The sequence below is a fragment of the Amblyomma maculatum genome, chromosome 4, assembly GCF_055883805.1.
Source record: "Amblyomma maculatum isolate TAMU_Amacu chromosome 4, ASM5588380v1, whole genome shotgun sequence".
NCBI classification, from domain to species: Eukaryota; Metazoa; Arthropoda; class Arachnida; order Ixodida; family Ixodidae; genus Amblyomma; species Amblyomma maculatum.
This window is the reverse complement of record NC_139347.1, coordinates 134,510,208-134,537,377: the sequence shown is the minus strand read 5'-3', so window position 1 is coordinate 134,537,377 and position 27,170 is coordinate 134,510,208. Positions and strand designations below refer to the sequence as shown.

At 48.8% G+C, this 27,170-nt stretch overlaps 1 protein-coding gene across 1 annotated transcript in view; it reads right to left on the bottom strand.

Moving 5' to 3' along the window:
• Positions 1 to 26,921, bottom strand: part of LOC146192627 (uncharacterized) — a 56,147-nt gene extending 29,226 nt beyond the window's left edge. The window contains exon 1 of the mRNA XM_084600474.1: positions 26,807 to 26,921. Within this exon, the coding sequence (XP_084456600.1) occupies positions 26,807 to 26,812 (6 nt within the window). The 5' untranslated portion in view covers positions 26,813 to 26,921. The remainder of the gene's footprint in view (positions 1 to 26,806) is intronic.
• Between the last annotated feature and the right edge of the window lie 249 nt (positions 26,922 to 27,170).

The following is a 27,170-nucleotide window of genomic DNA, read 5'->3' as shown; positions in this document are numbered from 1 at the left end:
ACGGTGAGTGGGGAAGAGGGGGGCTGGGGAGAAGAGGAGGCGATCCCCGCCCAGCTGCGCACCTGTTTGCCATGTTGGGGCAGCGCGAGGGGCGCAGTTGCACGAATTCAGATTTCTGCGGTGAGCATTGGAGACCACAGCCGCGGGGCATGGCGGTCCACTATGCTAGCAGCTGTTTGCAGGCTCGTCTCCATGTCCCCCAGACGCCCTTGCGTGGCCCAGAGGGTGATGTCGTCGGCGTACAGCGCGTGCTGCACGCCTTCGACCGCACCCAACAGAGCAGGTAAGCGCATCATTGCAACGTTGAATAGCAGAGAGGAAAGCACTGCGCCTTGCGGAGTGCCCCTCTTGCCGAGCAAAAAAGGTCCGTGTTCTTGATCCTGTATTCGGATATAAGACAGAGAAATTGTTTGATTTAGTTGAAAGTGTTCGTGCCACAGTGCGTTTGACTCAAGTGCGTGAGTATGACATCGTGTGTTACATTGTCGAATTCCCCTTTGAGATCCAGGGCGAGGACGATTTTGACGTTTCTTGTGCATGTGATGGGGTTCAGTATTTCGCGGTCGAATTGGAGCAGGACATCCTGTGTGGATCTGTGTGGGCGAAATCCGAACATGGTGTCCGCGAAAGTGTTGTGTTGTTCAAGGTACTCAGACAGCCGATCCCGCACCATCGTCTCCATCAATTTGCCCACACACGAGGTGAGAGAGATGGGTCGGAGGTTGTTCGTGTCGACTGGTTTCCCAGCTTTGGGAATAAAGGTGACGAGAGCCGTCTTCCATTCAAATGGGAAGGGGGGTTTCCCCTGTCCAGATTGCATTGATATAGTCAAGAAGGCACTGGTGCGCCGTGTCAGGGAGGTTCGCCAGAAGTTTGACGGTGACCTTGTCCCTGCCTGGCGCAGTGCCCTTCTTCATTTTGGCCAGACTGGCCCACAGATCGTGGAGCCGGAATGGGTTATCGAACTGCGAGTTTTCCCTGCTTGCATAGGAATAGGCCGATCCGCGGGGGTCCTGAATTGTGCACAGGTAGCGATCGCGTAGCGCCACTGCCAGCTGCATTGTGTTTCCTTGAAATGAGTGCTTGGCTTTGTGTAGGTGTTTTTGCTTTTCCGTGCGTGTCTGTGTTGGATTGATTAGGGCTCGGAAGAGCCACCACGTGTTGCGGCGCGACATTTGCCTTGCCGCCGTGTTGCAACGGTCCACCCAGTTAGAGTCAGCGAGTTGGGCCGCGTACTCTGCTGCCTGCGTGGTAAGATCCGCAGTGCGAGCTTTCAGCTTCTTGTTGTGTTTCTGACGCTTCCAGCGGCGCGTGTGGCCACGGCGTGCTTCCCAGAGATGCAGGAGGTGGTTTCCCACGTCCTTAACTACCTCTGTGTGTTTCTCATGGGAGTGAAGGTGCGCCATGACTGACTGGGACCAGGTCGTGTAGCCCTGCTCTCTGATCTTCGTGTTAGTTTCTGTTGGGAAATTTTGGCGAAAGGTAGTCCAATCGGGAATGCGGGCTTTCGTTGTGGGGCGCTTCAGGGGGCGTGTGTAGACTCTTGTGTTGAGGATACAGTGGTCGCTACCGAGGGTCTCCTCGGTGTTGATCTAGTCTGCGTGTCTTATGTTGCGAGTGAAGGTGAGGTCCGGGCATGTGTCTCGGGTCACCGAGTTGCTTGCGCGGGTGGGAAATGCTGGGTCGGTGTGGAGGGTGAGGCCCAATGTGGACGCCAGTTCTGCCAGCATGCGTCCACGCACTTCCTCCTTACGATAGCCCCATAGCTGGCTAGGGGCGTTGAAGTCACTCACAATCAGCAGGGGATCACGACCCGCCTCTTTAAACGCACGGCTAAAGAGGCCCGCGAAGATCACTCGCTTCATTTTCGGGAGCAGTATACGTTAAGCAGGTGCAGGGCAGGATCCGATCGCCTAAGAGGGAGGATCCTCACCATCATGTATGAATAGGGTGTGTTGAGATCGAGGGTGTCAATTTCGGTGGCTGTGTATGATTTCACGAGGAGACACGACAAAGGGTCATGATGGAACGTCGCGTAATTAGTCAACTTGGCTGCCGCTCCTGGCTCTTGGAGGGCGACCACGGCGGGAAAAGCCTCGAATGTTTCGAGGAAGAGACGCAGGTTCGCGCGTTTCTGCCGAGCCTTAAAGCCTCTACAGTTCCACTGCGTTACGGTTATGGAATTGTGAGCTTTGGGACCACTGCCGCAGAGAAAGCAGCCATCGCCCTCGCCATTGCCAGCACACTAGCCCTTTGCATATTTAGTGACTCTAAGACCGCAGTCCGCAACTTTGCAAAGGGTAGAATCTCTTCATCTGCGCTCAATATGCTTAAGCCCTCCTCCCCCCCTTCCCGATCTATCCAACTCGTTTGGGTTACGGCTCACGCGGGGCACCCTGAAAATTAGGCGGCAAATTGTATCGCTCGCTAGATGACCGACCGAACTGGCCCCCTCCACCCCGAGATGGACACGCGTGACTCCCTCCTCACCTTCCATGACATCACCCTCCACAACCGCAACTCCCGATTATCCCTCCCTCACCCTCACAAGTCCCTATCTAAAATCGAACAGAATACGTGGCGCCCTTTACAGGCCGGCACTTTCCTCTTCCCTGCACGCCTTGCCCTTATTCACTCCGGTGCCTTCTCGCCCAAATGCACGCTTTGCAGCTCTCTCCGAGCAGACTATGTTCACATTCTTTACTCTTGTTCGGCGCACTATCCCCCCGTCTCCTGGCAAATAAACAACCCGCAGCTGTGGGAGGCTGCTTTGGCCAGCTCGGAGCCGCATATTCAACAGCCGCTTACGACATGGGCAGCGGAAGTCGCCGCCAGGCGTGACCTGTAGGCCACGACCAGCAGCCAGAAGGCCACCCACGGAACGGCGGCAACATAATTGTATTTTATTTTTTTGGCCTTCACTGAATAAAGTTTGTACCACCAACACCGTTGGCTCCGGTGTCTCTCCCTGTGAACTGCGATCCGCCGACCCAAGCGGGGCTGGCATTTTTCCGAAAATCGTCTGGCCCAGCTCGCACTCCCACGGCTGCCTCCTCCGTCCGCCGGCTTATGCTGCCTTCGAACCAGAGGATGCTTTTGGGACGCAGGCATCATTTTCCTGAAGCTTCCGGGACCACGAACATACCACGTTGACACAGGTGGGACCTTTTTGTGCATTTTACGCCCGATTTCTGATTCTGCCTGGTGGGAGCTCCGCTACACCTTACCAGAGCTAGCGCCAACATCGCCCTGGACGGGGACTCCCTGCGGCCTCCGACCAACATGTCGGAAGACGTTCATCAGGGCTACTATCCGTCTACCTTGTCGTGGACTGAAACCTCCCCTGTTGCTGCTCAAGACGCTGCGGAATCGTCGGACGCTATCACTGACGAGAGCCTTTTCACGTTGGTCGCACTGCGCAAACGTGGCCAACGCACGAACACAGCTGCCGCCGCCACCGGCACAGACGCGGCGTCTCTAAATTCCCCTGCTTCCGATGTCAGCGCACGGGCTCCGCTGGCCCAGAAGCCATCGTGGCGTTCAAGCAAGCTGCCTCGCCTCGAGAAGACATCATTGTGGTAGTAAAGCCACGGGCCACCATTGACCTCCGTAACGCTTTCAAGCTTGGCTGGCCCTTACCCCCTATGTTGGCGCCGATGCAGTCAAGGTCCTCACCATCTGACCCCTCTGCTACCAGAACATTTTTCTCTGCGCTCCCCAAGACATCGCCATGGCCAACAAGCTGGCCCGAGATTTCATCCTGAACTCAAGTAAGCGCCCACGTCCTCTCGCTGGCCACGCAAAAGGCAACGGGGAGGTGTGTCAGGGTGTCATCACCATCCACGAGCGGGAGACCTCGGCTACTCTTCGCAACAAACTCATCTGGCGCGACAGAGAAATAAATCACTTTCGTCCGCAAGCTCGGAAACTCGTCTGTTGCGCTGGTCACCTTCGTGGGCCGGAAGGTGCCACGCTTTCTACTCTACTACACAACGGTCACGCCAGTGCGGGAGTACAAGCGCACAATCCCTGCTTGTTACCGGTGTGGAACCATCGGACACCGGGTAGCCATCTGCCCTCGCCCGGTACAAGTACGCTGCAGCCATTGCGGTCAAACGTTGGGACGGTTGCCAATGGCGTGGCGCCCCACTAGTGCAAGCCGGCCTGCATGGTCTGCGGGGAATCCCATCTCACGAGCTCGCAAGCCTGCAAAGAAAAATTTCGAAGGTTTCAACAAGCCCGAAGCCCCAAAGGACCCCCAGCAACACGTTATCTCCAGTCGCAAGGCAAGGTGTCTAGAGATGGTACCGGCGGCAAGGCTGAAAGCGCGCCGGCCAATCAGAAGCTACCTCCATGTTCCAAGAAGCCGTCATCGAGGACGTCATAGAAGAATATTTTACAAGACCAGGGCGATCCGGTTATCCAGGCTGAGGACTTTCCGGAGCTCGGAGGTAGTGGGTCATCAACGTCCGCAGCTTCCAAGAAGTCATCGAAGAAGATAGGCAGCTGGGCTGGGGTCGCCTCCTCTTCGCCTCTCGCGCCCCTTCCTCTCTGTCCCCCAAAATCGTAGAGATGCGCCGCGAAATGGCAGCACTTCGTGCGCAGGTAGCTCAGTTAGCTGCAGAACACAAAATTTTGCGCTCTGCCAACGCAGCCCCACTTTCCCCGCCGTCATCGCCGGCGGACCCAGTGGTGCGTCCTGCGGAACCCGAGCCTATGTGCCAGGGCCCTCAGGAAAAGGCAATGGATAGCCGCATAACAGCTGTAGACAACACTCTAGCTGAGTTGGTAGGCCAGCTTTCTAACTTCAGTAAGGTACTGGAAGACATCACTGAGAAGGTGGCCATTGCGGTCACCAGTAACAATAAACATGGTTAAAAGAGAATGGTTCGCGCCTCGACCGCCGTTAAGTCACCGAAGGAAGTTAAGCGTTCGTCAAATGTTATGTGCAAAATTGACCTGGATGAAATCGCCGAAGATTCTGCGGAGCCCCTCCCAGCTGCTCAGGGGCTGGGAGACGTAGCTCCGCTGTCTAGCCCAGCTCAACTCCAAATTCAATACGAGGGTGGGAACTAAGCCATCCTGCAGCCTCCAAAACATCAGGCTTTTTCCCTCATCCAATGGACCTGCCGCGGTTTTAAAAACCGTATAAGGAGAGCTATCTTAAGATTATCTCGAGGCTTTTAAGCACCCATCAGAAGTAGTTGCACTCTAAGAAGCTGGGGCAGCGGCGAAGATGTCGGGCTACAACACTTTTCAACGGGATCCGTCCACCTGACTTCTTGTCCACAAAGGCTTTACCGCACAGGAGGTCGATCTCGAACTTAATCTATCTTACTCGTATGTGATGGTGACAGTCCTCCCCATGCGTTGTACGTATTTACCCGTACACATCTTCAATATGTACTGCCCCCCTAAACTTAAGAACATTACGTTCTCGGACATCTTTACCAAGGCGCTAAAGGTAGCAAGTCGCGATCCCTTTCTGATTGTGAGGTATTTCAACGCCCCCAGTCGGTTATAGGGTTATCGCAAGGAAGAGACGCGTGGCAGAAAGCTTTCGGAACTAATCTCCACGCTGGGAATTATTCTTCATACTGATCCCGTCCATCCAACATGGCTTTCCGTAAATCCCCGACAGCCTCTAGTATGCCCGAAGACGACTATTCTGCCTGGGCCCGGAGCCGCATCCAAACACTACACAAACACGAGAAGCAAATACACCTCACAGATAAGGTAACGGGTGTAGACAACCATCTCCATCTTTGGGAAGCGAGGCGCAGCCTCACTAAGAGATGGCACCGTCAGAAACATAACAAGAAACTCCGCTGGAGGACTCGCGATCTCACCCAAAAGGCGGCTGAATATGCTGCCCAGCTCATTGGCCCTAACTGGGTGGATCGCTGTAACTGTGCTGCTAGACAAATGTCTAGTCGCAATACTTGGAGGCTATTCAGTAGCCTCATAGATCCCACTCAGACGCGTAATTCCGTCTCCTCAACGTAGGGTCCCGCAACTTCTTTCTCGCCACTAGTTGCCTCTCAGCGAGTTAAACGGCGATATTTACCGAGATGTGTATCGGAACCCAACCTAAAGGTAACATACACTCACTAAAGGCAGGAAATGATTAGTTTGAAAATAGTTAAATAGTGTTAGCTTTGTCATGCTGTTGTTTGGTGGCTGTGTTCACGGCTGGTTTTGTGGCTATTAAGAATTAAAATCATGACATAATGCGACCTAAAGGGGAACACTCTTCAGGAAAGATATTGGTAGCACATTTTAATGTTGCAATTAAAAAAAATTCAGAAAAAAGTTACAAACACAGGTTTCGAACATATATTTCATTCGCTAAGTGCTCAGGTAAGTAATATTAATCCATTGCGCCACTGAGGCATCGAATGCAGCAGACTTTAAATGCGCTCTTATTCATTTTTACAGTATTTCCGCTATCTGTCGCCAGGTGACGCTGCTCAGAGGACCCTACAGTTGACAGCCGTCTAGTGAGGACGCGTGTTCTATCGCTCCTCCTATTGCACGTGGCTACCGGAAACGGACGGACTGGCGACAGCGGGAGCTTCCGAAGCGTCAAGTAGATGAGTTCTTTCTTTTATTAACTTTATTTCTTTTTCAGCTAGTTAGGTTAGGTGCAGCCTAAAGAATATATTTTAGCTCTTGGTCCTAGCGGCCTGGTTTTTCGTGCCGGCAGCTAGGTTTTCTTGGCGTTCATTGTTTAGCTATCTTGTTTAGATAAATATTTTTCTTTCTAGGCTATTGGCATTCGCAGATTTGGTTTTTAACGCGTGTTTGCTAGTCGTTTCTTGTGTCTTCTTTTGGCAATTTGTATATTCTAAGAATTCGTAACAGTTATAGCTCAGTCGATGAGCGCTTAAGATGTGCAATCAAAAGAAGGTAAAGTGTACTCAGTGTGAGGTGCAGGTTAATCTCAAAGAAACGCGTTTTGATTCTGCAGGTGAAGCGGAAGGCAGCGACTTTTTGTGTCGATGTTGCGTACTGAATGTACGTCTAGATAGATTTGATCAAGAAAGGGGCAGTTTAGTGTCTGGTGTGGAGGATTTAGAAAAGGAAGTACGTTTGTTAAGGACGGAAAATCAGAAACTGCTTGGACAGCTTACTCAGATTGAAAAGAAAGGGCCGACTTTGTCCTTGGAACCAACAAGGACGAACATTCCAATGCGGGCCATGTGGCTGGGGCCAGCACTGGCATGGAAGGCATAAGCAAAGTATGTCAGGCGGATCCGAACCGTCAGAGTTATTAAGAAGCAGCTAAGACGCCGGAAAAAAAGGAAGAGGTAAGGAAGAATGAAAATCCCAGAGATAAGGACACAGATAACCGAAAGCAGGAGCCAACAGTTGGGAGAGGGAGAGAGAAGGCCCAGGTGCTTATCGCCGGAGATTCTAACATGAACAGGTGCAAGCGAGATATCTTGGAACGTGTAAGGGGTGATAAGAGAGTGTTGGTTGGAGCCTTCTCAGGGAGAACAATGAGGGCTGTACTAAAAGAGAGTAAAAATGGGCTGTTGAAGGATTCCGCAGAGCGCAGTATGGTAATAGTAGCCGCGGGTCTAAACGATGTCCTAAATGGTGACGCTGCAGGAGTGGTGGAAAGTTTAGCTAAGGGAGTTGACGAGATCAGGGAGATAGCACAGCAGACGCAGATAGTTGTATGCACAGTACCAGAGGCGCTAGGATTGAACGGAAAGATGGAAAAGGACGTGGTGACAGTTAATCAGGACATAAGAAAGTTAAGCCTGGAGAAGTGTTTCGAAGTGGTTGAGGTAAACAGGGAGGTACATAAAGCAGGTTTTGGTAGGGCTTTTCAGCGAGATGGCATTCATTTTAACAGAAGGGTTGGAGCAGAGATCGGCTGGCGCTTGGCAGGCAGGGCTGTAGCTTTTTTAGGAGGTCCGCGAGGACTCCGTGCACAGAGGTAGTTAGAAGTGAAGCGAAGGAAAGTGTAATAATGGAGGCTGAGCCCCCAAAAATGGCAAAGAGTAGGTCGAGAAAGAAAAGTACAAAAAAGAAATTTAACACTAGGACCAGCTACATAAACATGCAAGGAGGTAGAAAAAGAGCGAAATGGCTAGAGATAGAACAGCAGTTGAAGGATGACAAAATAGGTGTGTACGCTCTTTGCGAGACTCATCTCAGGAATCTAGAAGATCCGCCGTTTATAGAAGGCTACGTCTGGGAAGGGTGCAACAGAACGAGAACGGAAAGAAAGGGTGGAGGGATAGGTATGTTGATACACCAGGGAACAAATTGGCAAAGAATTAAATCATCTTGTAAAGAACATATCTGGGTTTCAGGAACAATTGCCGGCATAAGGACATGGCTAGGGGTAGTTTATTTAGGAACAGGACATCAATGCAGGCAAGAAAACAGGGATCTTGTTGAATGTCTCAGTGACGATATAAGCCAGTTTGGAAACGGGGCCAATATTATTCTGCTGGGGGACATGAACGGCCACATCGACGATCTGGATGGATACACGGATTGTAACGGGAAACTAATGCTAGATTTCTGCGAGCGACACGATCTAGTTATAGTAAATACAGAAACAAAATTTGAAGGCCAAATCACGCGGGAATTCCGCAACAGGCAGACGACCATTGACGATTGTCTAATGTCGCAGGAAATTTATAGCACGGTCACAAAAATGGAAATAGACGAAGAAGGGGAGTGTAGTCTGGGAAGTGATCATAAACGTATTAGTCTGCAGATGGGGCCCTTGATGAAAAGAGAAATGGAACTTAGACAAAACGTAAACGCAAAATTAAACGACGATCAAATAGCGCAGATAGCTGCAGACATAGAGGAAGCAATAGAGAAAAGCCCCATGGAAGACTGGGATTTTGAACAGGTAGAACTACTCATAAGGAGTAAAATTCAGGAGGTTAAAGTAGCAAACCGCTGGAATGGAAAGAGGAAGCCATGGAGCTGGTGGATTAAGGAAATCAGGGAAGCTACTGAACAACGACGGGCTGCTTCAAGGGAACACCGAGTGGCAAAGAAAGCACAGGCTTCTCAGGAGGAAATCGACCAAAAATGGGAATCATATCGACAAAAGAAACTTCAAGTGCAGGCCCTCGTCCAAAGTAAAATAAGACAGTCCACCGATCGCTGGATGGCTGATATACACGATGCCTCTAGAGGCGGAGCAAGAAAATTCTGGATCCATATAAGCTGGCTAGGGAAGAAGAATCAAAGAAAGCAAGATTGGATTCAAGATAACGAGGGAAATTGTTTAAAGGGAGACAACGCAGTGAACTACATTACATCAGTTATAGCCGAGTCATTTAAGAACGACGATAGGGTAATCCCCGCAAATCAGGAAGCAACGCAAGGTAGCAGAATACGAAGCACCTTAGAACTGACCAATCTAAACTGGAAAAAGGCAGAAAAAAATATTCCTAAAAACACATCTACAGGAATAGATGGAATTCCGATCAAGCTGATTAATGAACTCGGTCCAAAAAGTAAGGAAACGTTGTTAAATGCTTTGGAAACAGTCATAGCGAATAATCAAATTCCGGACAGCTGGCGGCAGAGTAAAATGAATTTGATTTATAAAGGGAAAGGAGAAGGATGCACATAAAATCCTACAGGCCGATTACCATAACATCTGTAATGTACAGGTTAGCCATGCAGGCGGTGAAATTAAAGGTGCAAGCATGGGTTGAAAGTAACAAGATACTCGGAGAACTTCAGAACGGCTTTAGAAATGGTAGGCGCTTAGATGATTGCCTGTTCGTGCTTACCCAATGCATCGAAATATCTAGAGTGGAAAATAGACCTTTGTATTTGGCCTTCCTGGGCAACGTAAGCAGGGAACTCCTGTGGAACATATTAAAAGAAGAAGGTATCGGTTATGAGATAATAGAGTTCCTACAGGAAATATCGGGATAACAAAGTAGAAATTACGTGGGAAGGGATAAGAAGTACGGAGGATGTCAAAGTATGCAAAGGATTAAGACAAGGCTGTCCTCTATCACCGGTGCTGTTCATGCTTTATATGATAAACCTGGAACGGAGGATACAAGACAGTAACCTAGGTTTTAACCTGTCATACAGATTAGGTGGAAAGGCGGTAGAGCAGCGCCTCCCCGGTTTGATGTATGCAGACGATATTGTGCTGCTAGCTGAGAGTCTGGAAGAATTGCAAACTCTAGTTAAGTATTGCGGAGACGAAGGGGATGCTCTAGGCTTCAATTTCAGCGCAGTTAAGTCGGGTCTGATGATTTTCAACGGCTCAACTGATCAGGGTCTTAAAATTCAAGGCCTTGAAATACCTAGAGTAGCAGAATATAAATACTTGGGGGTATGGGTAAACGAAGGATTGGCATACATTGGAAAGCATGAGCAATCACTTAAGGCCGAAGGGCGAAGGAATGCCGGGATAATGAAGCATAAGTCATTGTGGGGATACAATAGGTATGAGGTGTTGAGGGGTATTTGGAAAGGAATTATGGTGCCCGGACTTACTTTCGGAATTGCGGTTTTGTGCCTAAAATCAGAGGTACAGTCGACATTAGAAACAAATCAGAGATCCGTTGGACGATTAGCACTAGGTGCCCACGGCAAAACTACAAATGAGGCGGTACAGGGAGATATGGGCTGGGCATCTTTCGAAGTACGGGAAGCTCAGAGTAAAATATTATATGAGGAACGCCTGAAGAAATTGGACAGTAACAGATGGGCAGCTAAGGCATTTAAATACCTGTAACTAAAAAGCGTTGACTCACAATGGAGGAAAAGAACTAGGAAACTAACTAGTAAGTATGCTAGTCAGAAACACGGAGAAATAAAGAGCATTAAGCAACAGGTGAAAAACACAGAAGGTAAAAATTGGATAAATTCGATGAAAAAAAAAAAAAAACAGAGTGTGGAATTATACCGAAAGTGGAAAGTGCAGATCAGGAAGGAAGATTTCTTTGATAACTCAAGAGGCAGTGCCCTACTTTTTGAAGCTAGATCAGGGTGCCTTAGAACACGCAGCTACAAAAAGAAGTTTAACAATGGAGATGACGCATGTGCTGTATGTGGAAACTCCAGTGAAAGAATTGACCATATTATACTCGAATGCAATGGTATCCATCCGGAAGTTGATGCAGGCGCAATCACTGTTCCTGAAGCTCTGGGGTTTAGAGATAACAGTGGCCGGGTGAATAAACCGGCGGTGGAAACAAGAAAAAAACGGCTGGAAGATTGGTGGTTTAAAAGCAGAGAAGTGACATAATGTTAGTAATATGTAGGAGCAAAATTTAATAAATAGAATGATGGTTTAGTTAACCATTCTAAATCAATAATTAAGATATATGGAGAAAAATGAGCATGATAGCTACTGCTACCACCCCGTTTCAAAGGGGTCGCTCCTATATTCCATCCATCCATCCATCCATACCGTTTAGAGAACGAAATCACGCCACTCAGACCCTCACCGAAACACAGAAACATCTGCAACGAGCAATTCATAATTTCAAGGGCAATACGGAACAACTTGCACAGAGTCTACGGGATCAGTATCTGCGTCAAGTCCAAGACACCCGTGGACAGGAATATCTATATGCAGGCAGAGATAATCCGGATATGGATCTTCTGTTCCAGCTCCATGATCTGCTGGCAGCTCTTGCTAAAATGAAACGGGGTACCACTCCCGGCAGGAACAAGGTTACGGTCAAACTTTTGGCCAACCTTTCTGTTCCGGCGTATGAGCCCCTGATACAATATATTAACGCAATCTGGAAAGAAGACACACCCCTCCCCCTAGAATGAAAAACAACGCCTCTCACCTTCATTCCTAAGCCGGGTAAGCCGATCAATCCCGATCACCTCCCACCTATCTCTCTAACGTCTTGCGCAGCCAAGCTCATAGAGGCCATGGTTCGAGATCGCCTCTCTGAATATCTGGAGGCCCGCAATACTTTCGCAGACATGATTTGGATTCCGACTTTAGAAGTCAGCACAGGACATTCTGCTTCAACTCAGCCACGAGGTACTCACGCCTGCCGAGCCCCCTCACAATGACAAGGTGGTTCTCGCCTTGGATTTGAAGGGTGTTTTCGACAACGTGAAACACAGTGTCATCCTCACTCACCTCTGTGAGACACAATGCGGACACAACACGTTTAATGACGTAAAACAGTTCTTAACGGACCGTGAAGCCTTTAACCGCATTCAGGACAAGTAGCACGGTTCTTATACTATGGGTACGCGGGGCACGCCACAAGGCGCAGTGCTGTCCCCACTACTCTTTAGTTTGGCAATGCTTCATCTCCCTGCCCAACTAGGTGAGGTTCAAAGTATACATCTTGCGCTGTATACCTACAACATCACCATTTGGGCTACAGAGGGCAACATCGGTCAACTGCAGGACTGCCTGCAAACAGCGGCGGGCATAGTGGATCGCTATGCTATGTACTGTGGTCTCTAGTGTTCTCATCAAAAATCAGAATTCGTGCATCTACGCCCTTTGCCGAGATGCAAGACACCAGTACTTCTCTTTCTCTGGCTAGTGGACCTATACGCGAAGCCACAGAGATTAGAGTCCTCAGACTCTTTATTCACAGAAATCGTCCCGCTGACACAACACTAGCCAAGCTTCGCAAGGTTGACGACCAAGTGGGCCGCATGGTCCGCTGCGTCTCCAACATGCGCGGGGGCCTCAGAAGCAGGGATACGATTCGACTCGCCCATGCTTTTGTGACAAGTCGAATTCTTTATTCAACTCCATACCTGCACTTGCGCAAGCATGATGAAGACATCCTGGAGGTCACTCTCCGCAAGATGATCAAGAGGACGCTCGACCTCTCGATCGCTACCTCCAATGGGAGGCTCCTTGCATTGGGGGTGGTGAACACCTATCGGGAGCTACGCGAGGCGAACCTCACTAATCAGTACACGCGTCTTGTCCAGACTGTGTACGGTCGTCGCTTTTTGGATCGACTATATATGCAACGCAACTATCACATTGAGGAAAGGGTACGAGTGCCAGAGCTATGGAGAGGTGCCCTTTGTGTTCGACCTCTTCCTACCAAAATGGACTGAGAAGACCACGATGGACGGCATCTCAGGCGCGGGAAAATGCCCTGCACCACCATTATGGCTCTAAACATGTTTTCTATGTGAATGTTTGTACACGGATGCAGTCGTTCAGAGGAAAGACAGATGGCCTCACTTTTGAGGCTCATAGCGCAACCCACGCGGGGGAGGTAGCAATCGCCTTGGCTGCCTCCGACCCTCAATCTAAATTCATCCGATCCGATTCGCGAGGGGCCTGTAGGAATTATGAGCTGGGCTGGATAACGCCTATAGCACAAAAAATACTTCGGAGAGCAGCTCGGGATCAGGATCCCCAGACCCGATTTCTCATTTGGACTCCAGGCCTCCAGGGCCTACCAGGGAAATGAGGCTGCCAACTCGGCCGCCCGCGCACTTACTAACCGTGCCCCCGGCATAGACCCTACCCATCTGGACCAGGACGCTTATCCTCTCTTAAATTTTCAAGAAATCACTGCCTTTTACCGGGACTCGCACCGTCAGTACCCGGCTCCTCTCAAGGGGCTAGGGAAAGTGGGCGAAATAATACTTCTTAGACTTTTTACTAATACTCTACTGTGCTCGGCAGTACTCCATTTCGACCTTTCCTTTTCTGGCCCCTGCCCTTTCTGTGGAGAGGTGCCTGACACATTTCACGTGGTCTGGGCATGCCAGCTAAATCCTTCTCTTTTACCAATAAACCCTTCCCCTACCAGGAAGAACTGGGAGGCGGCCCTGCTCGGCTGCCTGGATCTAATGGCTGCCTGGTCCTGCGAGCTCGTGTGGCGGCCCAGACAAATGGGGCCCCGGAATGAGGAACTCCACCTAGTATTGTAAGGGGGGCGGCCCCTTACAATACTAACGGTGGTGGTGGACGACGGCTGTTGTTACAGCTAAAACCCCTTGATACTTTGAAAGTTACGCCAACGATTGAACTTTGCCGCCGCCGCGCTACCTTCTCGCCTCCTCCTCGCCCCTTGCGCGCCCCTTCGCTGAAGGCCGGCTCTCCGCCCGATTTCCTGAGCGACGATTGGTCTCCCTGCCATTGCCCTTGGAAACCGGCGCGCGTCCGGCGTTTTCCTTGTGTTTTCTTTTTCCTTCGCGCCATTTTTCTCCTAGTCTCGGCGAGCGAATATTGCGCGCTGTGCTTTCATTGCAGCGTGCAAGCTCTGTGCCGTGCTGTTGCGCGTACAACTGCAGCAAGCGGCCTGAAGATGGTTATGCGGTATTCATGATATCTCAAGGCAAGCGTGACAGCTTGCGCACGAGTCAATGGATTCACAAGATTAATCGAAAGACGTTTATTCCTAGAAAGAACAGAGTTGTTTGCGACGTCGGGTGCCTTTCTCACACCCCGTAATAACGCGTCACCTGACGCTGCGTTTTTTATTCCTGCTTGCTCCTCAATATTTTTGCGGCGGCAACATGTTCACTGTATAAAAATAAGGTTGTCCACTGCAGCATGCTGAATATTTTGCGAGGCTCCAAGGCTCCATCATTTAACACGCTTCGACTTGTCAGAAATAGGGCGCTATAATCTGCTTTTTGCTGTCAGAGATAACTGGAAAATTACAGTCTCTCGATTGCATTTGTCGCGACTATGCTAGGATCCCTGGCCTCCTTCACTAAAAATCAAAATTCGGGCTTGTAGAGGAGCTAGCCTTTCCAGTTTGTACTTGTAGTGTGCGTCGGTTACTCGGGAGCAATGAATGCTGGCCCTGAAAAAATCTTTGGCAAGTAAACCCGAGGTATTGCGGGTAATCTGCACTAGTTAGGTCGTACGGCATTTTTTTTTTTTTCAATTCTTGAATGTGTCTTGCCATGCTTCGACTCACGCGTGGGTTAAAAAGTATGCGTTCGTTTTATCAGGGATACGGCCAATGCGCAGGAGGCTTCGCTTTGACTATGACTACTAGGCGTTGGCAGGTTACCTTCACTTTGAAAGCTGGAGCTCTAAAACCGCGATTCCGCGTATTCATTTATTGCGAGAAAAGTTTTCCCATCGACGTCAAATCAGCCGGAATCATTGCATCAATTTTCTGTATTTACGAAATTTAAACAATCAATAATGATTATAGTTATGATGCAAAAATAGGGGAAACTTTTGCGAGCAACAATTCTTAGCACTGTAGAATATTACTCATTTCAATTGTATGCAAGAAGATTTTTTTTTTCACCTAGCCTGAGTGATTAACTCATCACTCTATGTTCTAGCTACATTTCACTGAAGGCCAGTTTGAGCTGCCAATATTACACGAACTCGAAAAAAAAAACAGGCCAAACGCAGTTCCATCAATTTTCTCTCACCGACCTGTCCTAGTAAAGGAAGCCTCCTCGACAGAGGCATGAACCTCGCGCTGATAGTAGTCAGTTATTTCTGTGGCTTGCTCTTTTCCCACCTCCATTTATGAGAAAACAAGAAAGTATAAGAATAAAAGTCAATGTATAGTTGTCTCGTCAGATATTATGAGATAATAGAGATATGGCTGACAACGTAAGTCAATGAAAATTGAAGTAAATCAATGGGTCATGGGACGGCATCAGATTAAATAGTGATGGTTATGAATAGTGATAGGAAAGGATGGTGACTGTTACGGATAATAATAGTAAATGATAGTAATAGACCCGGATAGTAAGGTGATAGTGTTCGTTGCGGATAGTGACAGTTACCATAGGTCTCTGGCATTATTAGATATAGTGATAGATAGGATAGCGATAGTTAATGAATTGGCAGTTATATGCTTTCTCATGTCCGCACGTTGAAGACCTATGTGCACCCTGTAATTTTTTTATTTGATTGTTGCGTTCAATGAATTCAAGCTCTTTTACGTAGCGCATGAGGCCACAACATGCTTGCCCCAGAACTTCAGTGTGTCGGCAATAGGGCCCACCACTTCTCCCAGTGTACCCTGCTGTCTTTTAACCACACGCGAAGTCAGTGAGTGGCCGCGTACTCATAAAATTATTTAATTCCTCCATCAGCATCATATCAAGACTGCCGTGGCAAACCTGTTCCTTGCTGCTTCGAGGCAAGGAACAGCTCAAAATTTAGTTTTATACAAAATTATCTAATTAACGCAGATTATCTCGGATCGCTAACTAGCACAGTGTCATTACACTTGGCCTAAGCTTTCCAACGGTATACGGTTCGATGTTGCAGCTAAAATTTAGATTTTAATTGCAATTTACTAAATATCAATTAATTTTGCCCAGTAATTGATCGAAATACATGTACAATTAACGAATAATCCAATCTCATGGTCGATCACGTGACATATACTATGCTTAGAGAGATATCTTGACAGTAGCGAAGTCCTGCTTTGACCTTCTCTGATCTAGAAGTTCAAAGCACCAGCCTGGATCGTTTTCCGAAGTTTTACCGCGGTGACAGATTTCACGCTCTGAAAAAAAAAACACAAAGTCAGAGGCAGTACTAGATTAGGTGCGCAAAGTAAAACCTTATCATGTGACTTAAAAAGTGTCTGTAGCACAGAACTCGCCTGAAAGCTTTGTTTATCAGTATTCCCCATTCAAACAATTCTAAAAAAGAAACCAATCAATTCATGAACTTTACTTTCGGCATTCTCAATGCTTTTCTCGCAATTTTTCAAAAAATTTGTGCACTCCTGGAGCGCAGACCTGGCCCAAAAGCTCGCGCTACACTCACTGCTGCGGCCGGCCGGCGAGGGTCAAGGAGAAAAAGCGTGTCGTGCGCAGCGCTCGCAGCCGCCGCGCGAGGAGAATCGAGGAGGAAAGCGCGGCGCGGAGGAGAGTGTCGCTACTTTCAAATTATCAAGGGACTTTAGTTACAGCGCCCGTCTTTCTCTCCCTCTTCGTTTTTCTTTCTTGTCTCTTTTCTCTTCTCTCCGCACGAGACAGCGAAGGTTGCTCAGCTACAGAGCCATTAGCAGGCCCGTGCAATTTTTTTCTCTCTTCCTACAGCCACAACAGCAGCAGCTAAAGGTCAACCGGCAGAGCCAGCATGCGCCTCTCATCTGATGTCACGCGGTTCTCGCAAAGCTGCGGCAGAGGCAGCGGCGCGTAATTCCGTCTTCTCAACGGTAGGGTCCCGCAACTTCTTTCTCGTCACTGGTTGCCTCTGAGCGGGTTAAACGGCGATTGTTACGGCGAGAGATGTGTCTGAACGCAACCTAAAGGTAACATACACTCACTAAAGGCAGGAAATGATTACGTTGAAAATTATTAAATAGTGTAAGCGTTGTCATTCTGTTGTCTTGCGGCTGTGTTCACAGCAGGTTTTGTGGGTATTAAGAATTAAAAACATCACATGATGCAACCTAAAGGGGAACACCCTCCGGAAAGATATTAGTAGCTTATTTTAATGTTGCAATTTAAAAAACAAATTTCGAAAAAATTTACAAACACAGGATTCGAACACAGGATTCGCCAAGCGCTCAAGTAAGTAACGTTAATCCATTGCGCCACTGAGGCAACGAGTACGGGAGGCTTTAAATGTGCTTTTATATTCATTTTTAGAATATTTCCACTATCTGTCGCCAGGTGACGCTGCTCAGAGGACCCTACCGTTGAGAGAACGGAATCACGCGGCAGCGGCAGCTCGGCCACGTGCGCCTCTCTTCTGACGTCACGCAGTTTCGCGCATGCGCAGCTGTGACCTTTTCTAACGACGATGCCACACTCACCCTTGTGTTGACTAGCCTAGTGAAGCTTTTCGCTGCAAACCACCTGGTACAAATAAAATAAATCGTAGGCAACGTATTCCTACGGCACAAGAATATGCAATAAAGAATATTCTCTTCGGTTCTGTTTTCTCTTACAGAGAGCATTTACCTGTGTTCTGAAGACGTTGCATCGAATCACCGTCTCAAATTAATATCTTTAGTGAGAAAAAGGAAGACCCTTTTATCAAATAGTAAGCCTCCAGAGCTCAGAGCACATTGCAAATGCAATGAAGTTTCAAAACTACCCTAACCGAGGATCGATAGCCGATCTCAGGTATTAGCATTGTCCCAAAAGAGTACGGCCATTCGTATCTTACAATGCTTCTCGGTTAGGGAACCGTTCCAGCGAGAAAGCAATACTTCGCTCTGCCAAACCAAAACGAGACTACCAAAGGTCATTTCAAGCCTGATTTGGCCTTCAGCTTAGCGCTTTCAAATGACGTCTAACGAATGGTTTATAAGGCAGGCTCCGTACCTGTCCCACTTTCTCCGTGGACACCTGAACAACGTCGTAAGGGAAGGAAGGAAAGCAGGAGTGAAACCAGGAAAAGATAAAGAGGCACCGTTGTAGGGGGCGGGTGAGTAATTTTGGCCACCTGGATGACCATTTCGCTGGCATCGTACAGCACAGGGACACATCTTTGTTTCATGTCCATCAAAGCATAGCTGCCGGAGGTCCGGTTCGAACACGAATACTTCGATTAAGTATTCCAGCATCTCAACTACTGTGACAGCGCAGCGGGGCATGTGCCATATCCGTCCCACTTTTGAAGCGAAGCTGCATACAGAGCTGGATGGGAAATCAGGATTGTAAATGACCTCTAACAGGAGGTGCGCCGCCGCCATAGCTGTGTGCTTCGCAGTCACCTACCCTACAGCGATACTAGCAATAGATCTCAAAAAAGCGTTTGATAATGTACAACACACAGCAATCCTACAGGCACTCACGAACATTCAAACTGGTCCTAGGGTTTACAACTACATAAGAGCCTTCCTTCAGCACAGGACAGCCACACTTCACATCGACAATCTCCACACCTCACCGTACACGCTTGCCAACGTGGGGACGCCGCAAGGCTCCGTTCTTTCCCCGTTTCTGTTCAACATTACCCTTATCCCCTTAACCGCAGAACTAAAGAAAATCCCTCACCTCGGTCACACCATATACGCCGATGACATCACACTCTGGACAACACACGGATCAGACGGTGAAATCGAAGACACGCTACAAACAGCAGCAGACACGATAGTCAAGCTTACCGCAACAATCGGATTAGAGTGCTCCCCAGAAAAATCAGAATTACTAATCATACCCCCTAAAGGACGGACCTACCAAAGTCCCATAGAAATTCGAATTCAGGGAAGACAAGTACCACAGGTTCATACCATCCGCATTCTGGGACTATACCTGCAACAGGATGGAAAGAACATCGACACAATTAAGCGGCTCAAAAAGGCCGTTGCAAACACCACACAAATCATAAAAAGGGTGACAGGACGCGCACATGGGCTTCGAGAGGCGGACACACTTCGAGTAGTGCACGCCTATACCCTCAGCAGAATTCTTTATGCTACACCATACCTCAAACTATCATGCAGTGAGGTCCACCAAATAGACTCATTAATTCGGCAAGCAACAAAGGCAGCACTTAAATTACCGAAAAGCACTAGTAACGAGAGACTACTCGAACTTGGAGTCCATAATACCATACATGAACTTCGAGAGGCCCATTTACAAGCACAATACCTCAGATTAGCTGCTACAACTACCGGGCGACATATACTCACTAAGCTAGGCATCACTATTCCTGCAAACAATTCATCCCTATTAACACTCCCTAGCCAAATTTACACTTCAATCTATGTCAAACCATTACCGCGGAACATGCACCCCCACTATGACCAAGGTCGCAGGAAGGCGCGCGCGGCAGCGCTCCACAAATGGTACGGGAATGAGCCCGATGCCGTTTGGGTAGATGCCGCCTGCGATGAGAGCGGAGCCACTGCAGTTGTCCACAACCCCCACATTTCCCCCTTAACTATTGAGCTTCCTTCAGGCACGACCCCTGAAGAAGCCGAGGAGACCGCTATAGCTATTGCTCTGGCATACACCGATGCCAGTTACATACTCAGTGATTCAAAAACTGCCATTCTAAATTATGCCAGGGGCCGGGTTCATCCTCCGGCGCACCGCTTGCTGCACATGCCCACCTCCCACCTCCCCCGACGGATTGAGCTCATCTGGGTGCCTGCGCACTCGGGAAATCCCGGCAACGAGGCTGCCGACTCCTTAGCCCGAGGGTCTAGAAACCGGGCACAGGCGGACCTCATGGGGGATTTCTCGAAGGATCGTATGCACTCGTTTGCTGAGTTCACCGCAAACTCCCGCGCTGAGCGCCTCATCTATCCGTCACCCCACCCATCCCTCACTATCAGAGAACAGTCAATCTGGCGTCGTCTACAGACACGAACTCTACCGACACCAGCTCTACTTTCGAAATTTCAGCCGGTATCCCCCCTATGCACTTTGTGCTCCCACCCCAAGGCCACTCTTACCCACATTCTTTTATCCTGCCCGGCGTCTCCTCCCCCCGCCGGGCCGGTGCCTCTCCGAACCTGGGAGGACTGGGAGACCTCACTGCGATCAGCGGACCCGGCCAGGCAGAAGATCGTCGTCAGCCGGGCCGCATACGTCATGGATAAACATAATATGAACGTTTAGATCGTGAGTGGGGTCGTGCGGAGACCCAGGAGGCCTGCGTGCCTCGAATTCTTCTGCAAATAAAGTTTTTCCTCCTCCTCCTCCTCCTACAGCGCCGACCTTTGCTCCAAACACGCGCTCGCGGTAGTTGTGTCACGTGGGCCGCCCAGTGACTCGTCAGGTATGTGGTGCTCACCACAGAGAGGAGGAGAAGGAGGAGAGTAGCTGCATCCCAGCAGATGCCATCGACGGCGTAATTTCTGCACTGCACACGCGCGCGCCGCCCCGGAGTGCTGGCCGAATCAACAGGGAAAGCGTCTACCCGCATCGCATGGGCAGGCCATGAAAGTACGTTCTGCATAGAACGCTGATAACTTTGATGCGTTCAGCTGAACGCTGGTTGTATTCGATGCACCGTTCGGTCGCCTACAGATAGTTTTCGCTCCACACTAGATTCAGCAGCGTTCCTCTTGTTTTTCAGTCGAAGGCCTTTCTAGGCTGTGTCGGCAAAGTCGTTTTTGCAAAACATATTCGCAGCCGTTGGGTCGTTCTCACAAGTTTTAGGATCCAACGAATGGTTGAGATTAATAAAAGATGATATAGACCAAAATTATGTTGATTGATTAGAGCCAAACGTGTAGAAGTAAAATCAAACACACGTCAACATTTGCCATACGACTAATGGCGACGTCCAGCAGATGTTACGACACGCCTGCCGGAAGGGGATCTTTCTTTATAATTAGCTGTCAGGAAAGGAAAGGCGCAGTATCTGTCATTTTGTGGACTCCTGAACCGCGCCGTAAGAGAATGAAAAAAAATGGGAGAGAAAGCGGAAAAAACTTGCCGATGATTACGTTAATTCCTAATGCGAAATTTGAGCTGAGCTCATCAGCTGTTTCACCTTTTTCGATAGATTGAGGAAAAGATTTCGAGCAAGACATGTATGTACAATTATAGACAACTATTTTATTTTTCACTCATATTCCTTAAAGAAACACTCCGCTAACAGTTCTCGAATGTCATGAAGGAAGTTTTGGTGTACGAGAATTCTAGTTCACTATAGAGAAATGAAGAGAGCAATTAAGTTATCGGGAGGTGTTGCTTATTCTGTATGCCGCCTCCGCTACTGCAGTCTTCACGGCACGACCGACATCTGGGCCATCCCATTGACCGGGGAATGGACGTATACGCACTGGTATCGCCCATTCTTCCCCGCGGGGTACGGCTGTGTGCGCGTGTGTTGTTTTGTGCGGTCGGTGAGTGGCGCACGGCAGGAGCGCTCCCTTCAAGTGGAAGATAGACACTCAGCTTTTCCGGAGCAGTGCGGTTGTTCATTGAGACGCTCTCCGACCAGTGTCATAGTGAGTGTAGTTTGGACTATTAAAAGTCATGTGGTTGTTGTTTTAAAAGTTCTCCCTGACGTCATTGAATAACAAACAGGAGTTTGCGGAAGGCAGCGCGAGGGCACATAGGAACGTTGCGTGGCGAAGAGACTAATGCTACAAGCTGCAGACGAGAAGAAAGAACCTTCGGAGATGTCTTGAACTGACTTGAAAACGTTGTAGTTAAAGTTAGCAAGCATTTCATCGAATTTCTATCAGAATGTTTCAAAGGAAAATGAGGGCGGATTAGATCCGGACCAGGCCTTCATCAAAAGCCAAGGGACGATCGGCTAGAGATCCGGACTATCAAACTAGCTGTATATATGCAAACTCCTTCAAAATATTATGATTTTCTCTGCGAGTGTGCGCATTCTCAGTTATTGCACATGTTACCATGTTCGGTGTGGGCGCTCGCATTATTCATGAATTATCTTTGCAATGTGTACCACTTGAGCTCTGAAGCGTGCCATAAGACCAGCAAGGTCTGGTACAGCGAGCTCAATGGGCGGCAGTAGCCGGCGGAGCTCTGGACTGAGGGCAACTGACCATTGTGTAAAGTGGACGAAGTCAACGGAGACGACTTGTGGATGCAACAAGCAGACATCTCTGAAGACGTCCCAAAAACCGTCAAAATAATATAGGGCTAAATAAAGTTTTTTTCCATCCTTCCTTCCTTTATAATTGATTAACAGGAATAGAAAGGCTCAGTATCTGTCACCCTTGTTTCTGTGGACACCTGAATCGCGTCGTAAGGGAAGAAAGAAAAGGGGGAGTGAACGTGGAGCTGGTTACGAGCACGGTGTGATTACAAGGGGCAACGGCGACGCCGCGAAACCCAGGAATGGGCGCCAACGAGCTGCGCTCTAAAAGAAAACGGGGTGCCGTAGTGAAAATCTCGACCGTGCGCGATGTACTGCGCGCAGCAGCAATGCTCGGGCTTCCGCATTTCTGCAATGAAAATTCTGCAGTGCTCTCACGTTTTTTTTCTGCAGACACCTGATCGCGCCTTAAGGAAAGAGCCCCGCCAGGGTGGTGCAGTGGTAAGACGCCCGACTACTGTGCTGGAGTGCCCGGGTTCGAACCCGACCTCGGCGGCTGCGTTTCGATGGAGGCGAAACGAAGAGGCGTCCATGGGCTGTGCGATGTCAGCGCACGTTAAAGATCCCCAGGTGGTCGAAATTACTCCGTAGCCCTCCACTACGGCTCCTCGTTCTCTCTTTCCACTTTCACTCCCGCCTTCCTCCCTTCCCTTACGGCGTGGTTGAAGTGTCCACAAAAACAAGTGAGACAGTTACCGCGCATTTCCCTTCCTATAAATCAATTAATCAGTAGTAGTAGTAGTAGTAGTAGTAGTAGTAAAAACATTTATTTTAACAGAGGAGCTTGGGGCGCTCAGGCCCCTGGGCCCCCGCACGGCCCCACTACACTCAGACGTTCATGTTCCTACGGTTCATGACGTCGGCAGCTCGGTCTGTGGCGGTCTTTTGCCGGACCGGGTCCTCAGAGCGTAGCAGGGTCTCCCATTCCTCCCAGGAGGTGAAGTGCTCCAGACCCCGCGGGGGAGGATCCGCCGGGCATTGGAATAGAATGTGGGCGAGGTTGGCAGTGGGGTGGTTGCAAAGGGTGCAGGAGGGGTCGGTGAGAGTGGGGTGGTAACGGGACCTAATGTAAGGGGATGGGAGGGTTCGCGTCTGGAGGCGGCACCATAGTGTTTGGTGGTGATTGCTGAGGGAGGAGTGAGGTGGGGGACATCTGTTTCTCGACCCGGCAGGCCTGAGTCATCTCTTTAAACGTGTGCATGCGCTCCCGGGAGAACTCTGACGTGGGGACCGCCTGTGCCCGGCGTATTAGACCTCGAGCTAAGCTGTTGGCGGCCTCATTGCCAGAGTTCCCCGAGTGCGCAGATAAGCTCCACGTGGCGGGGCAGGTTGGCAGTGGGCGAGGTCAGTATGTAAAAAGCAGAAACATGAACTCGCCCACGTGCGAAATTTAGTAGTGCTGTTTTTGTCTGTTAGTATATATCCAGACGCCTTAAGGAAAAAGAGGAAGTCCGGAGCGAAACCGCAAAATGAGAAAGAGGAGCCGACTGGAGGTCTTCAGAGCAATTTCGACCACCTGGGGATATTTAACGTGCAATGAGATCGCACAGTACACGGACGCCTCTTAGTTTCGCCATAATCGAAACGCAGCGGCCGGAGGTCGGGATCGAACCCATCGGGCATTTTTAGTGACTGCAGCGCCGCGGCGGGGCTTCTCATCCATGGATGTGTCAGGTACACTGGTGGACCAAAGGAAATGATGGGGGCATTCTTTCAGAGTGTAGTAGAATAGGTTCTAACGAGTTGGGGAGGACTGCTGACGCAGTTCCAAGAGCAGGCTGCGGAACAGGGATTGATCCTCTAAAAAACGCACACTTGATAAGCCAGCGCCACAACCTAGAGAGAATTTGGGGTGGAGGCGACGTGCCGGCGGCGGTATGCATGTGCACTCCCAGCTCCAGGTAATATCGCTGATCGTACACCCGATACGCTTTGAATTTTGGTCTGTTCAGTAGTGCAGCCAGACATAGGATTTCACCAACGCCAGAGTCAACAAACACCTTAAATGTTCTCTCTTGTGCGCCCTCTCCGTTTCCTAGCCCCTCTGGCGTGTCTTTCGATTTCAGAGTCTAAAGACGGCTCTGAACCTGCTGGCTTTTAAGCCTGAAAAGTTTTGTGTAGCCAGCCAAAGGAGAACGCCGGACCTTTCGGACCTTTCTTTTCCTCCTGTGTGCCGGGTTTCGAGGACCACAAAAATCATTTCGCAGATCCCCTGAGATCCGCGGACCCCCATTTGAGAAACACCGCTCTAAGAGGGTCTGGGAATGCGCACAGAAGTGGCTAATTTATTTTGTAGCAGTGGAAATCATGGAGCGATTAGCGATTAAAAAAATATTTTTATTTTTTCCTCTTGCATTGAAAATATTCTGTAAAATACCAATTAGCTATTTGGAATTTATATTGATGAAATTATGTCCTTCTTTTCAGAAAGCCTGAAGTAGTTTCGCACGTGACAGGTTAAATGCAGTTCATTTTTATCCTTGCCATTTCGTGGGTGCATACGATTGCCGTAACGTCTCGTCTGTAGTAAATAATTATCAAGTTGCTTTCACATTCAACCAAGAAGGTTTACATTATTCACGTTCACATTTTTCACATCAAATTTATGACAATAAAGAATTAGTATCTGTAATTAGATCAGTGCAGTTGTGTACAATATATATGACGATGTGGTAGAGTGAAGTTCAAATTTTCATAACCATAACGGTATTCAATTCATCGCCATTACCTGCCGCGATAGTGCAGTGGTTTGGGCGCTCGACCTCTGTGCCCAAGGATGCGGGATCGAATCTCGGTCGCGGCGGCCACTTTCGATGGGGGCGAAAAGCTAGGCGCCTGTGTGCTGTCCGATGTCAGTGCACGGTAAAGAACCCCGGGTGGTCGAAATTTCTGGAGCCCTCCACTACAGCGTCCACTACAGAGTCGCTTTTGGACGTTGAAACCTATAATCCAAACCAATTCAGTGCATTTATACACTCCATAAGCTGTCCAACTTTGCCTATATATGGTTTTATGCCAGCTTCGGCGCAGATGCCAATTTCCGTACACAATTAATTAAAGAACTGTAAATAATAAGACTTACATTAAATTAGGCCGGCACCACTATTTTCGTTATATTTATTCTGTCCGACAATACATGACAATGTTCTAGCGTTAAGTTTTAACGTGATTGCGTTGAATACCCCGTTTTAAAAAAATCGTGATTCAGCCTTGTGAGATAAAAATCGTGAGCATGGCGTCGGCAGGTCCTCGCTGGCACCTTGCATGGCCGGGCAACGATTCGCTGACGATTTCTTACTCGTTTCAGGTGGGAAGGCGGAATAAGAATGAACCGTATAGTGCTCTGAATAAGATTCAGGCACGCTGTGGCCAGGCTATGCGGACACATTGGTACGCATTGTCAAAGCCGGGCTTTAAATCTCGAGGTTGTCCGCGCTATTGCGTCATACCTTTAAAGTGTAACGTAAGTGGTCCGCTTCCATTTTGACACAACCAACTAATAAATTGTTAATAATTACAGGTCATAGTAGTAATGATCAGTGCGGAGGGATATAACACTTGTTTTGTTATGGCTCGTCTTGAAGATTTTACTTTGACTCAAGGCTGAACTGAAGGTCAAGCGAACGGATTCCGCCGCTACTCGTATTTCGCCTTGAGTAGAGCTACCGGTCTAGAATGCGGACCAGAGGTCGTAAGAGAATACCCTGCTATGCCACTCCTTCTTTCAAACATTGCAAAGAGAGCAAGCCACAGCCTAGAGCCGCTTCAATTGTTAAGTAAGCAACATTGAAAATAAATTAAAAACTATATGCCTTGGTTGGGCTCGTCGAAGGCAGTCAGGTCGCCTCTTCTCGACATAATCTCTCTGTCCACAACCGAGGCGAGCCGTGCGCATACGATTCATTCTCGCGCCCACCCTTTCACACCATGGAATATGCATTAAATAACAGCTATATTATTCTGATATTTTATTTAAGCTACAACTGAGTGTGACCGTCAGCTATTTCACTCGTCCTCAATGCAACTCGATGCGTCCTCTTTGCGGAATCCACCGCAGCGGCTCGGTTCGAGCATTGTCGTTTGCCATACTTGGCGCCAATATATAGTAGCAGACGGCAGCGCTTTTTCCTTTATCACTTTTGTTTATTTTTGTCTTCAAAATGCGCAACCAGAGTCTGTGCTTACGTAGCCGGGAGCCGCCATACCGTACACGTCACACGTACGCGACAATTTGAACAAAATTGCAAATTTTCTAGAATAAGACCCCAGGTAACATAATAAATTAGTTTCAAACTTTACGCCACACAGGGCTCATTTCCGGAAACAAAACTGCGTACAGATTCGTGATTTTTCTACGGGACGTACCTTCATGCGCGGCGCTCCTTAGTCAGCTGTCCGCAGTTGGCAGTTTGAGCCTGTCACGACTACAGAGAAACTTGGCAACAACGGTGCAAGAGCTAGAAGCATGTGCCCAGCTGTTGGCTGGGCTTGTTTATGGTAACAGCAAAGATAGATACCACGCTAAACAGAGGAGCCGTAATCTCGTAATGGCCGTCATAACGCTGATAATGCTTATCGTGACAGACACGGCTTTGCAAGGGCTATCTGGAACTCCAGATTGCGCTCCTAATGCATAGCATAGTGCCTACCAACGCCATTCCAAACATTTACCCCCTCCCAACAATGACTTTGAAACGCGCCGCGGAATGTTGTCATTCAGGGGCTAGGC